At 42.6% G+C, this 12,257-nt stretch overlaps 1 protein-coding gene across 1 annotated transcript in view; it reads right to left on the bottom strand.

Annotated features, from left to right (window-relative positions):
• Positions 1 to 12,257, bottom strand: part of UST (uronyl 2-sulfotransferase) — a 156,129-nt gene that overhangs the window by 29,399 nt on the left and 114,473 nt on the right. Inside the window, exons 6-7 of the mRNA XM_070733691.1 lie at positions 7,651 to 7,748; positions 5,920 to 6,077 (exon numbers count right to left, since the gene is read on the bottom strand). Coding sequence (XP_070589792.1) covers positions 5,920 to 6,077; positions 7,651 to 7,748 — 256 coding nt within the window. The remainder of the gene's footprint in view (positions 1 to 5,919; positions 6,078 to 7,650; positions 7,749 to 12,257) is intronic.

The raw sequence follows: 12,257 nt of genomic DNA, 5'->3' as shown, positions 1-12,257 counted from the left end.
TAAGGCTGACCTAATTCAAACCTCGTTGGTGATCAGAGACTTCCAAGGGGGGGTAATCTCGGTCCTGGGAACAGCAAATGTACCTATTGCATTTAAGAATGTTAAATGTACCCTTCCCATGCTTATTGTGACGGGGGCCAAACACTCCCTGCTAGGTCTAGCGTGGATGGAACCGTTGGGGATCGAAATTTCGGGTGTGTGTAATGTAAACTGTGATATTATGCCTAACTTTGTGAAAGAGTTCCCTGAAGTGTTCAGCCCCACCTTGGGATTGTATAAGGGACCCCCTATATCTTTCTCTATTGACCCCAAGGTCCCACCGGTTAGACTGAAACCTCGCAGGGTCCCCCTTCCGCTTCTCCCCAAGCTAGACATACAGCTGGACAAACTCATTAGTCAAGGTATCTTAGTCCCTGTGGAACAGGGGCCATGGGAAACTCCCATAGTGACACCCCTGAAGCCAGATGGCTCCTTAAGAGTTTGCGCTGATTACAAATCAACCCTGAATAAGGCACTCCAACACCACCCCTACCCCATTCCGGTTGTGCAACAACTCTTACACTCCCTGGGGGAGGGGAAAAGGTTCGCAAAGATCGACCTGGCGCAGGCTTACCAGCAACTTCCGGTCGATGAACAAACAGCAAACGCTCAAACGATTGTAACGCACAGGGGGGCTTTCAAATGCACGAGGTTACAGTTTGGGGTAAGCATAGCCCCAGGAATATTCCAGAGCATCATGGAACGCCTATTGTCAGGGGTAAATGGGGCAATTCCATATTTTGATGACATCTTAATTGCAGGGGAAAACCAGGAACAAGTGAACAAAAGAATAAGGGAAGTACTTAAGAGGCTACAGGACAAAGGGTTACGAATCAAGCCTGATAAATGTGTCTGGGGAACTGACAGTATTGAATTCCTTGGGTATAAGATAGATAAAGAAGGTATCCACCCCACATCAGAGAAGCTGAGAGCAATTAGAGAAGCCCCAGAGCCACAAGATAAGGGTGAGTTGCAGGCATTTTTGGGCCTCCTTAATTTTTATTCCGTTTTTTTAAAGCAGAAGGCAACAGTAGCAGAGCCTCTCCATCGTTTACTCCAGAAGGAAGCCCGCTGGACATGGGGGAAAACTGAACGTGAAGCTTTTTGCCAAATAAAAAATTTATTAACTTCTAAAAGCGTAGTAGTCCAATATAGTGCTTCACTACCCATTAGGCTCACGTGCGACGCTTCACCGTACGGCATAGGAGGAGTTTTAGCTCACGTTCTACCCAATAAGACAGAGGCCCCAATAGCATTTTTTTCAAGAACCATGACCAGCACGGAGAGGAATTATAGCCAGTTAGACAAGGAGGCTCTAGCATTAGTGGCAGGGGTAAAGAAGTTTCACAATTACATTTTTGGAAGAAGCTTTGAGCTAGTCACTGACCACAAACCCCTACTAGGCCTGCTAGCCCCCAACAAGCCCACTCCACCTTTTATGTCTCCAAGACTAATCAGATGGGCCCTTTTCCTCTCAGGGTATCAGTATGAGCTCACCCACAAGGGGGGGAAGGAAATCAATCATGCAGACGGCCTCAGCAGATGCCCCATAGCGGACTTAGTAGAAGACCCTGTTCCTGCCACAGATGTGCTAATGATAGAACTCGAGGAAAACCCACTAACCACAGCAAAAGAGGTAGCTGCACACACGCAGCAAGACCAAATCCTTAAACAAGTGGTGAACTGTGTTCTAAAGGGATGGCAAAATGATATTGTTAAACCTGAATTGTGTGATTTTAAAAACAAAAGGCTTGAATTATCATATGTAAAAGGTTGTTTGCTGTGGGGGGATAGAGTGATCATCCCCAAACGCCTAAGGGAAAAGGTACTCAGAATGTTACACGTGGGCCATCCTGGGATTGTCAGGATGAAGAGCCTAGCAAGGGGGCATTTATGGTGGCCAGGGCTAGATGCTGATATTGAAAGTTGGGTTTCAAAGTGTGACCCATGCCAAGAGTCAAGGCCCAGTCCCCCCAAAACAACTCCGGCTGAGTGGGAACAGCCTGCTGGTCCTTGGTCTAGGATCCACATTGATTTTGCTGGCCCAGTGGGGTCTCAGTACTTTCTAATAGTGGTTGATGCCTTCTCCAAATGGTTGGAAATAATAGCAATGAACAACATAACCACAAGTGCCACTATCAAGGTATTGAGCAGACTGTTTGCTTCCCATGGTTGCCCTGATCTCTTAGTGTCTGACAATGGGCCACAGCTAACGGCCAGGCAATTCGAATTATTCCTAGATGGCCTAGGGGTCAGGCATGCCCTCATCTCGCCTTACTCGCCCTGGGCTAACGGGTTGGCAGAACGTTACGTAAGGGTGGCAAAGGAGGCATTGCACAGGTCAGGCCCTGGGGATGTGCAACAGAACTTGGACCAATTCTTATTAACCCAGCACATTACCCCTAACTCGCACACACATGTAAGCCCTGCAGAGTTATTGATGGGAAGAAAGTTGAGGTCACCATTAGACAGGTTAAATCCAAGGTTCTGTGTTAATAATAACCAAATGTGTATGAAACCAGAAAGAGAAATGTATTTGGGGCAAAATGTATATGTAAAATGTTTTGATGGAAATGTAAACTGGATGAAGGGAATTATTGTTAAGCAAAACGCACCCAAGACTTATGTTGTTAAACTGGAGGATGGTCGTTTGTGGAAACGACACATAGACCACATTCGGAAACGAACTGAAAATCAATTGCAACAAACCGCCGACTTGGACTCTCCCCCCTCAACAGACTTTAGTACATTGCCCGAACTAATAAACACGCAAAGAGACTTATCGGGCCAGGGGGAACCATCCAGCGACGCCGAGCCATCCTCGTCCTCCGAAGCCTTCGTTGGGCCCGCCAGGCCAAGTCCGCCGCACCGGGAGAGCAGCGGCGAGCCATCCTCCACAGTCAGTGGCGAAGGAGAAATTGGACTGCGCAGGTCAGCGCGAGAGCCTCGGAGGCCTCACCGATTGGACGACTTCGTCACATGGCTTTCTTGATGGATGAGTCCAACTATGAGGGGAGGGGTGTTGTATCCTGGAATGGCTACCTTGTAACGCTGTAAATAGTTTGTTCCTCTTTTCCAGCGCTGTCTGAGCCCAAGCAGGAAGTCGCTCCTGATTGGCTCAGACGCGGCCGGCTCTAGCTTTGGCGGGAACCGCAAAAGTATAAAAGAAGCGGTTTCTCCCGGCAGAGCCAGTCGGTACTCGCTGAATTGTCACTTTACCTTGCTGAGCTGTCACTTGTTCTCTGAGCTGAATAAAAGTACCGATTGCTCAAAACCCTGTCTCTGGGTCTACTTCAACAGTGATGGTGAATCTTTTCTGCTTAGATGCCCATACCCATATTGCAATGCCCTCACCCCCACGCACAGGCACACAATCACACACATATATACCACTCCTCCCTGCGCATGCATGCAGGCCTCACTGAAGCCTGGGGAGGGCAAAAATGACCTCCGCCCAACCCTTTGGAAGCCCCAAATTCAGCTGGCTAATGCATGCATGCATGCTGGAGCAGAGATTTAAGACAATGCCTCATGTGCTCTCAGGTATGGCTCCACGTGCCATAGGTTCGCCATCACGGCACTAGAATATAGAAAGTCAGACTGGCATTGTAGTAAAATAACCGATTTAGGAAAAGTCCGAATTTATTTTCAGCCATGGAAATTCCTTGGAGGGTGTTAGGTAGTCACCATAATTTCCTCATCCCAATCTACCACATTTTGGTGGTGGTAAAATTAATTAATTAAACCTATAAATCCCTACATGGCACCGGACCAGAATATCTCCGAGACCGCCTCCTGCCGCACAAATCCCAGCGGCCGATTAGGTCCCACAGAGTTGGCCTTCTCCGGGTCCCATCGACCAAATAATGCCGGCTGGCGGGACCCAGGGGAAGAGCCTTCTCTGTGGCGGCCCCGGCCCTCTGGAATCAATTCCCTCCAGAGATTCGAATAGCCCCCACCCTCCTCGCCTTCCGTAAAATGCTGAAGACCCACTTTTGTCGCCAGGCGTGGGGATAATTACCATCTTTTCCCCTTTTTTATTATGTTTTTGGCCTTACTGTATGATAGATTAGGTCGAATGTGTATGAGTGCATAGTTAGGGGTTTTATTATGTTATTAATGCCTTCTTAAATGAATTTAATTTTTTATTATTAGATTTGTAATGTATTGTATTACTGTTATGCTGTGAGCCGCCCCGAGTCTTCAGAGAAGGATGGCATACAAATCTAATAAACTATAACTATAACTATTAATGTATTTGTTTGATTTGATTTCTATGCCGCCCCTCTCCAAGGACTCGGGCGTCTCAGAACACATATATTTAGTCTGCTTTCAGCAATAGAAGAATGTTAGATGGTACAAAGTCAGCACTGACCCTTGTGCTGGATATTAATCTGGAGCTTACCTATGTTCCTTTTTCTGTACCCATTTTTCTTATAATAACAGTTTGAATGACTAACAACCAAAAGAACACACATTTTACAAATGACCACGACTTCGGCCACATCCTTATTCTATTAGTCAATCTCAAAGTTATTTGGACAAAAACAAGAGACTAAGTTGTTGATGTCCCACTGTAGTCTATTAAGAATATCAGAGTGCCAAAAAAGTATACTAGTTAAAGGATTTTTTTACAGGAGTCATCAACCTTTCAGAACTTCAGGGATCACTAAATTCATAATTTTAAATCCCGTGGACCACTAATATGGTCTGTCTAATGACCAGCTGGGTGGGTGTGGCCAACTCAATGTCACTCACATCGAGGGGCACCTCACCAATCTCTACTTGCTCATTCCCTCCCAGCCACTCCTTGCCTGCCTGCCTGGGTTCCTTAGGGCCCCAACAGGAGACAGTTGTTGGAGCTAAGTAGCCACTATGAGAAATACAAATGTTTATTTCACGTATAAGTTCCAGGGGCTATAACAGTGATGGCGAACCTTTTTTTCCTCAGGTGCCAAAAGAACATGTGCGCATGTTATCACACATGCACGAGTGCCCACACCCACAATTCAATGCCTGGAGAGAGCAAAAAGAAGCTTCACCCATCTCCTGGAGTCCCTCTGGAGGCTGGAAACGACCTGTTTCCCAACTTCTGGTGGCCCCAGTAGGCTCGTGTTTTGCCCTCCCCAGGCTCCAAAGGCTTCCCTGGAGCCAGGGGAGAGTAAAAACACCCTCTCCCATCCCCACAGAGGCTCTCTGGAAGCCAAAAACGCCCTCCCGGAGCTTCTGTGCGAACCAAAAAATCAGCTGGCCAGCACACACATGCACATTGGAGCTGAGATAGGGCAGTGGCTCGCGTGCCAGCAGATATGGCTCCGCGTGCCACCTGGGGCACCCGTGCCATAGGTTCACCATTACTAGGCTATAGTTTGAAGATCCCTGATCTAGTGCAATATAAAAATGCAAATTATTTTTCTACGGACCACCAAAATTTTATCATGGACCACAAGTGGTCCACAGACAACCAGTTGATGACTGCTGTTTCTTTAGATTTAGAACAAAGGAGCGTCAGATTCATGTCTGTTGTTAGTTATGGAAACTCACTGAGTATCCTTAGGCACTCACTATCGCTCAGCTCAAACTGAGAGTTATAGATGTGGGGAAGATTAGAGAAAACCTACATTGTCTTGAACTCCTGGGAAAAAGAAAACCTAACAAATAATGTTTTACGAAATCTAACTAGAATAGCAAATCTAACTCGCAGGGGGCAACAATCCCATAAATAAATACAATATGATAACAATAATTGTATACCTTTTATAAAATGACTGGTCTAAATTTCCTAAATTAAATGAAAAATTAAATAGAGAGATCAAATAGAACAGCAACTTTTGTTCTGAGACATAAAAACAATTAGTGATGTACTATCAAGAGACTTACCTGGGTTTTTGTAGATGCTGAGTACATCCTTGAAATAATGAGGTAAAAATCTTTCTAATAAAAGCAGCACATCCTCTAATTCTTCCAGAATGCCGACAAGGAGGAAATTTTCATTCACATTCATTTTTGCTCTTTCGAGGGCCCATTCACCAGGTTCCCTAAAAAAAAAAAGGCTAACAATAGTCTTCACACTGAACTCAACACAACCTGTTAGGAAATAAATCACCACATATGAAACAAAGTTTTTAATTGTAACTATAAAGGCTTAAGAGTTGAATTTAGAATATTTTAAAGTACCCTGTAATTAAGATTTTGATTTACACTATAGGCAATTTTCCATAACATATGTATTCCAAAAGATTTGTATTACAGTTTAGCTTGATTATTGGACAATTATTCTCTACTGTATATTGGAGGACAGTACCTACAAGGCCAGTATAACATCACTACATTAAGTCATTCAAAGTAACAAAGCCAATTCAGCTATTTTGCTAAGTAAAATAAGTAATGACTTCTCTGATATTTTGTTTCATCTAAGAACAGGCTGCGATGAAGACAGTCAATCTTAAGAGGCTTTTCAGTAAGGAAAGAAGTCAGACTTATTTATAGATTATTTATGCTTTTTCTAAAAAAAAATACAGCATAGGTAGTCCTCGATTCACAACAGTTTGTTTAGTGACCGTTCAAGGATACAATTGCACTGAAAAAAGTGAGTATGACCAGTTTTCACATTTATGACCATTGCAACACTCCCATGGTCACGTGTTCAGAATTTAGTCACTTGGCCACTGATTCATATTTATGATGGTTGTAGTGTCCTGGGGTCAAGTTATCCCCTTTTGTGACCCTTTGACAAGCAAAGTCAATGGGGAAGCCAGAGTCATTTAACAACAATGTCATTAATTTAACAATTACAGTGACTCATTTAACTGTTGCAAGAAAGGTCGTAAAATGGGGCAAACTCACCTAACAAATATTTCACTTAGCAATAGAAGTTTTGGGCTTGATAGTGGCTGTAAGTGTAGGACAGTGATGGCGAACCTTTTTTGTTTTTTGTCAAAAGGAGAGAGTGCAAGGGGGTCATGCTTATGTGCACCAATACCCATAATTACATGCACCCCCGCACATGTGCATGCGACTCCCCTCTCTCCCAGCATGCAATGGCATGCACAATTTTCGCTCTCCCCAGGCTTCAGAGCCTTTCTAGGAGCCTGAGGTGGGCAAAAACGGCCTTCCCTCCTCTGGAGGCCAGAAATGGCCTATTTCAAGTTGGGAAGTGGACCATTTTTGGCCTCCAGGGGAGACCTTCCAGAGGGGGATGTTTTTGCCCTCCCCAGGCTCCTAGAAAGGCTCTGGAGCTTCAGTAGAGCAAAAACGGGCCTTCCCCACCCACTCTGGAGGCTGGAAACAACCTGTTTTCCAACTCCCACTGGACCCAGAAGGCCTGAAAATCAGGCGTGAGCTTGCATGCTCATTGATATGGCTTGATGGTACACGTGCCATGGGTTCACTATCATGGATCTAGGACTACTTGTACTGTACTGTAAACATTCTACTTGTACTGTACTGTATATATTCAGGTGACAACCAGAAATTCAGTGTCTTTCAGGTTACATGATTTTGGTTGGAATTTTGGTGCTGAATCTTTTAAATCTAACTCATTGTAGATTCCCTGAACAATAAGAAAGACTACAAGACAAAGCTAGAAGAATAGGTAAGTTCGTAAATTACCTGCATTTTGGATGCTGTCCACAGAAATATGGAATAATATAAAATAACCTGGGATTGGAACATTCAGGATAATTCTCAAGAATACATACATTAATATCCTAAAAGGAAGGGGGAAAAGAGAACAAAATGAAAAAAACAAAAGAAACTTTAAAGTAAGTGGTTTGAATACAGTAATCCAAAGTAATACTGCATACGTATAAACTAAAAGCAATGCGAGTTCCAGGTACATACGTGAATGATGAGGCAGCAGCCATCTCGATCACCGGAACATAGAGACTTTAATAAAACCACTTAGCTTTCGTTAGCGTGCTGCTAACTTCGTCAGAGTTTTTAAAATGCCGTGGGAGACAAACATCTTTATAAAGCATTACTCAGTCTGCTCATTGCCCGCGTCACGGGGCCACACCCTTCCCTCCCCCCTGCGGTAAGCCTAATTGTGGGCTTAATCCTGCTGGCTGAAGGGAGATTTACCACTTTTGCTCGTGTTTGTTGCCTTTTTCCCTCCCCAAGGGAGGGGGTGGGATTGTGAGGCTTAATCCTGCTGGCTGTAGGGAGATCTACCGCTTTTACTCGTGTCTGTTGCCTTTTTCCCTCCCCAAGGGAGGGGGTGGAGTTGTGAGGCAATGCTTCGGAGGTGTTTGGTATTCCTTTCTTCCCCCCATTGTCGTTGTTACTTTCTATAGTGGTACATGTCTGCTCTTGCAATTTTTTTACCCATGTCCTCGTCCTAGGTCTACACTGTTCTAATCCCCCCTTGTCCTCTATGTTAGACTTAGATTGTGCCCCTCCACCTCTACCTCCGTATTGCTCCAGTATGTTCCCTTGTTTCTTGTGGGGGGTTATCCCACCCTCATTCGGCTGGTTTCTATGTCTGGCCTGGGGAATTCTGCTGGGGGCTGTGTCCAATCTTAATGACCCATCTCCTTTAAGTCGTTGTTGGTGCCTTAAAGCCTGGTATGCCGATGGCATATCGATGTGTCTATTTAAAGAGTTTTCATTCGAGAACCAGGCTTCTTTTAGGAGGCGACCTCCCTTGGTTTCATCCCGTGCCAGAATCTCAGTTCCCTGGAAATCAAAGCCATGGCCTTGCTCCTCCATGTGTATCCAAATCTGGGAGCGCTGTTCCTGACGCCGGACCGTTAATTTGTGTTCGTGTACACGAGTTCTCAACCTTTTAGCTGTTTCACCCACATAGTGGTGTGTACAATTACTGCAGTTTATACGGTAAATTACCGAGGAAGACTCCTCCTTCACTAGGGTTTCCTTCGGGCGCATTACTGATTTTCTCAAAGTTTGATCAGGCCTATGCGCTACTTTGACCCCGTGGGGTGCCAGTATGCGTGCAGCTGTTTCGGATACCCCTTGTATGTACGGGAGTACCCTCCACGCTGATGTTTCGTTTGTGCTTTCAGTAGGCTGCCGGAGTCTAGGTGTAACGCACCGTTGGATAAAATCCCTCGAGTAACCATGACGTATACAAGTTTGGTAAAGATACGCTCGTTCTTTTTGTTTGGCTGCCCGTGTAGTACAATGGGTATTTATCCTGTTGAATAATGTCCGTATGCAGCTGACTTTATGTGCGTTGGGGTGGTTGCTTTCGTTGTGTAACATGCGGTCCGTGCTGGTGGTCTTGCGGTACACCTCCGTGTCGATGCTTCCATCCGGGTTCCGGTTGATCTGTACATCTAGAAAGGCCAGTTTGCCATTGGCCTCCTCCTCCGCCGTAAACTGAATATCCGGATATATGGAATTAAGAATTCCCATGAACTTGATTTTATCCCGTTGCTTGATGATGGTAAACGTGTCATCGACATAGCGTGCCCAGAACTTAGGTTTGTATATTTCCATGGCTTCTCTTTCCAATTGCTGGAGAACTGCTTCTGCAATCACGCCCGAAATTGGGGATCCCATCGGCGTGCCCTTTACTTGTTCGTATATCTGGCCGTTGAATGTGAAGTATGTTTTTAGGCAGAATTTCAATAGTTGGATGAGGTCATCCGTGCTGGGGGCCTTACAGTGTCTTGGTTCAGTTGTTGCCAACAAATTGTTAATGGTTTGAATTGCTAGATCCTGGGGGATAGATGTAAATAGTGAAATAACGTCGAATGATATCATTACCTCATCTTGCTCCACTACCACCCCTTTAAGCCGTTCTAAAAAGTCTGTAGCTGAACGTACGGTGGTGGTGGTCTCTTCAACCAGATATTGTAGTTGGCCGTATAGCCATTTGGCCAAACCAAATGTAGGGGTGCCACGGAGAGAGACAATGGGGCGTAAGGGTACCTCCGCCTTATGAATTTTGGGTAAGCCATAGAATCGTGCCATGGCTGAGTCTTTCGGACGGATCCTTCTTAACGCTTCCTCATCCAATTTGCCTTGTCTCTTAAGTTTATCCACCATTTTATTAATTTGGTTTTTGAAGTGGTAGATCTCCCTTCAGCCAGCAGGATTAAGCCCACAATTAGGCTTACCGCAGGGGGGAGGGAAGGGTGTGGCCCCGTGACGCGGGCAATGAGCAGACTGAGTAATGCTTTATAAAGATGTTTGTCTCCCACGGCATTTTAAAAACTCTGACGAGGTCCCACTCATCATCTTCAGCCTGGTGTTTCTGTCCTTGTTCTAAGGTGTGTGTGTGTGTGTATGTATAAAATTATATATGTATATATGTGTGTGTTTGTGTGTATACATTGCATATATAACAAAACATCTGCCTAAAAACAACCAAGCTCAGAGAGTCCCAAGGAACCCTCAATTCAACCCATGAGCTAGAAATATTCTCCTTTAACAATAATATAAAGCATTTTGGCGCACTGTTTTCAGGTATGAATATTCAGGAGTGCACTGAACGCTGAATAAATTTTGAGATATATTCCAAAAATGAGATAGAGAAGTGAAAATTCTTCTATGGTAATGTCTGGAATATTATTAAATCAATGAATTTGAAATACTGTATATTCTAATGTTCCATTATATGGTTCTGAAAACTGGAAAGATCAGAAATAGCCTTAGGCTAATGGTAATATAAATGTGCACTTAAAGCATGGTATTTCACAGGGTATTTATTTCTTTTTGGTTAAAGAATTAAAAGAGTATCATTATATTGCATTTACAGCAATGTATTTTTGTTTTGACTGTTTCCAGAAACCTTATTTCAAAAGAATTCCTTGACTGCTGATGGGAAAATGACATTTTATTGTTTTGTCAGTCAGATGACAAATCTGCCAACAGGCTTTTCTTAGCTAGCAGTTTTTTCTTCTTTTTAATCTCAGTTTCAAACTTAAAATATTTTATGATGAAATTTTATGATTTTTCTACAGCTTCAGTCCATCTCACCAAATCTGTTTTTGATACAGATTTTATATAAATTTATATAGTTATATAGTATATATATTTTTATATAAAATATTTAATGGTTTCTATACATGCAAATCGACTCAAACTGGATCAAAATTCATTTTGCCAGAAAACAAATTTAGGTTATTTGAAATAATAATAATAATAATAATAATAATAATAATAATAATAATAATTATTATTATTATTATTATTATTATTTATTAGATTTCTATGCCGCCCCTCTCCGCAGACTCGGAGAACCCTGATAAACATTGTTTGGTAACAAAAAATAACACATATTCTCAAAAATATAAGATTTTTTAATAATATTGCAACCATGTATTAAATAATCCCATTTTCTTCATAAATAATTACTAATAAAGTTGATAAAGATGTCAACTGATAGAAGATTTTCTTTGTAGCAAGTATTAGGTACAATTACAAAATTAGCTTTTACTGCAAGGTTACCAAAATTGCTGTCTTTTCGGTTAACTATTTTTTTTTGCTAAACATCAAAAACATAAAGCATAAGATCATTATTTCTATTCATGTAGAAAGGTCTAAAAGGGTTTCTGAGTCAGAAATACACATGTATGTTGTCTTTTCTTTAATCAAGGAAGGCAGTTTGGATATCTCTAAGTTCCATCATCTTCACTTGGTATTATTCCATTGTGGGTAGAGTTTTCCACTTTTGAGCATATAATAATCTCACTGCAGAGTGGCAATACATATACCTATATATTTGCAAATACTGTATAAGAGCTTTTCCCCGTATTACTTGGTGAAAAAAAATCCCATGCCACATTACTTTAAAAATCCTTTAAGCAGTAATTTTTAAATCTCTTCCATTCATGCAGGAAAAAAGGTATATTTACAAAATGGGCAAGCCATCCAAATTGTAAAAAGGTTAAAGTAACCTGAATTCATACAAAAGATGTAAGGATCCAATGCTCTCCAAACCACCTAATTCATCTCTTTCATCTATTATCAGAGGAATAAAGTTTCAACTTTGAGAAAACTTTCCTCATTATTCTTTGACACTTTGCTACTTCCCTTTTATCTTCCTTTTTCAAATATGTTACACTGGGGAAAGGGGAACCTTGTGTAGCAAGTATCAAAAACCATTGGCATTAAAAATGTTAAGAATTATTGTTACATTCTTGAATGTAACCCCTCTATGGAAAATGATAGAATAGAAATGTTTAAAATGGAAGACAATTTGTCCTAGATAAACTAAACCAAGGGTAGACAAAGCTGGCTCTTCTATGACT

Source organism: Erythrolamprus reginae, chromosome 1, assembly GCF_031021105.1.
Source record: "Erythrolamprus reginae isolate rEryReg1 chromosome 1, rEryReg1.hap1, whole genome shotgun sequence".
Taxonomy (NCBI): domain Eukaryota; kingdom Metazoa; phylum Chordata; class Lepidosauria; order Squamata; family Dipsadidae; genus Erythrolamprus; species Erythrolamprus reginae.
Note: the sequence above shows the minus strand (reverse complement) of the source record. Positions and strands in the feature narration are given on the sequence as shown.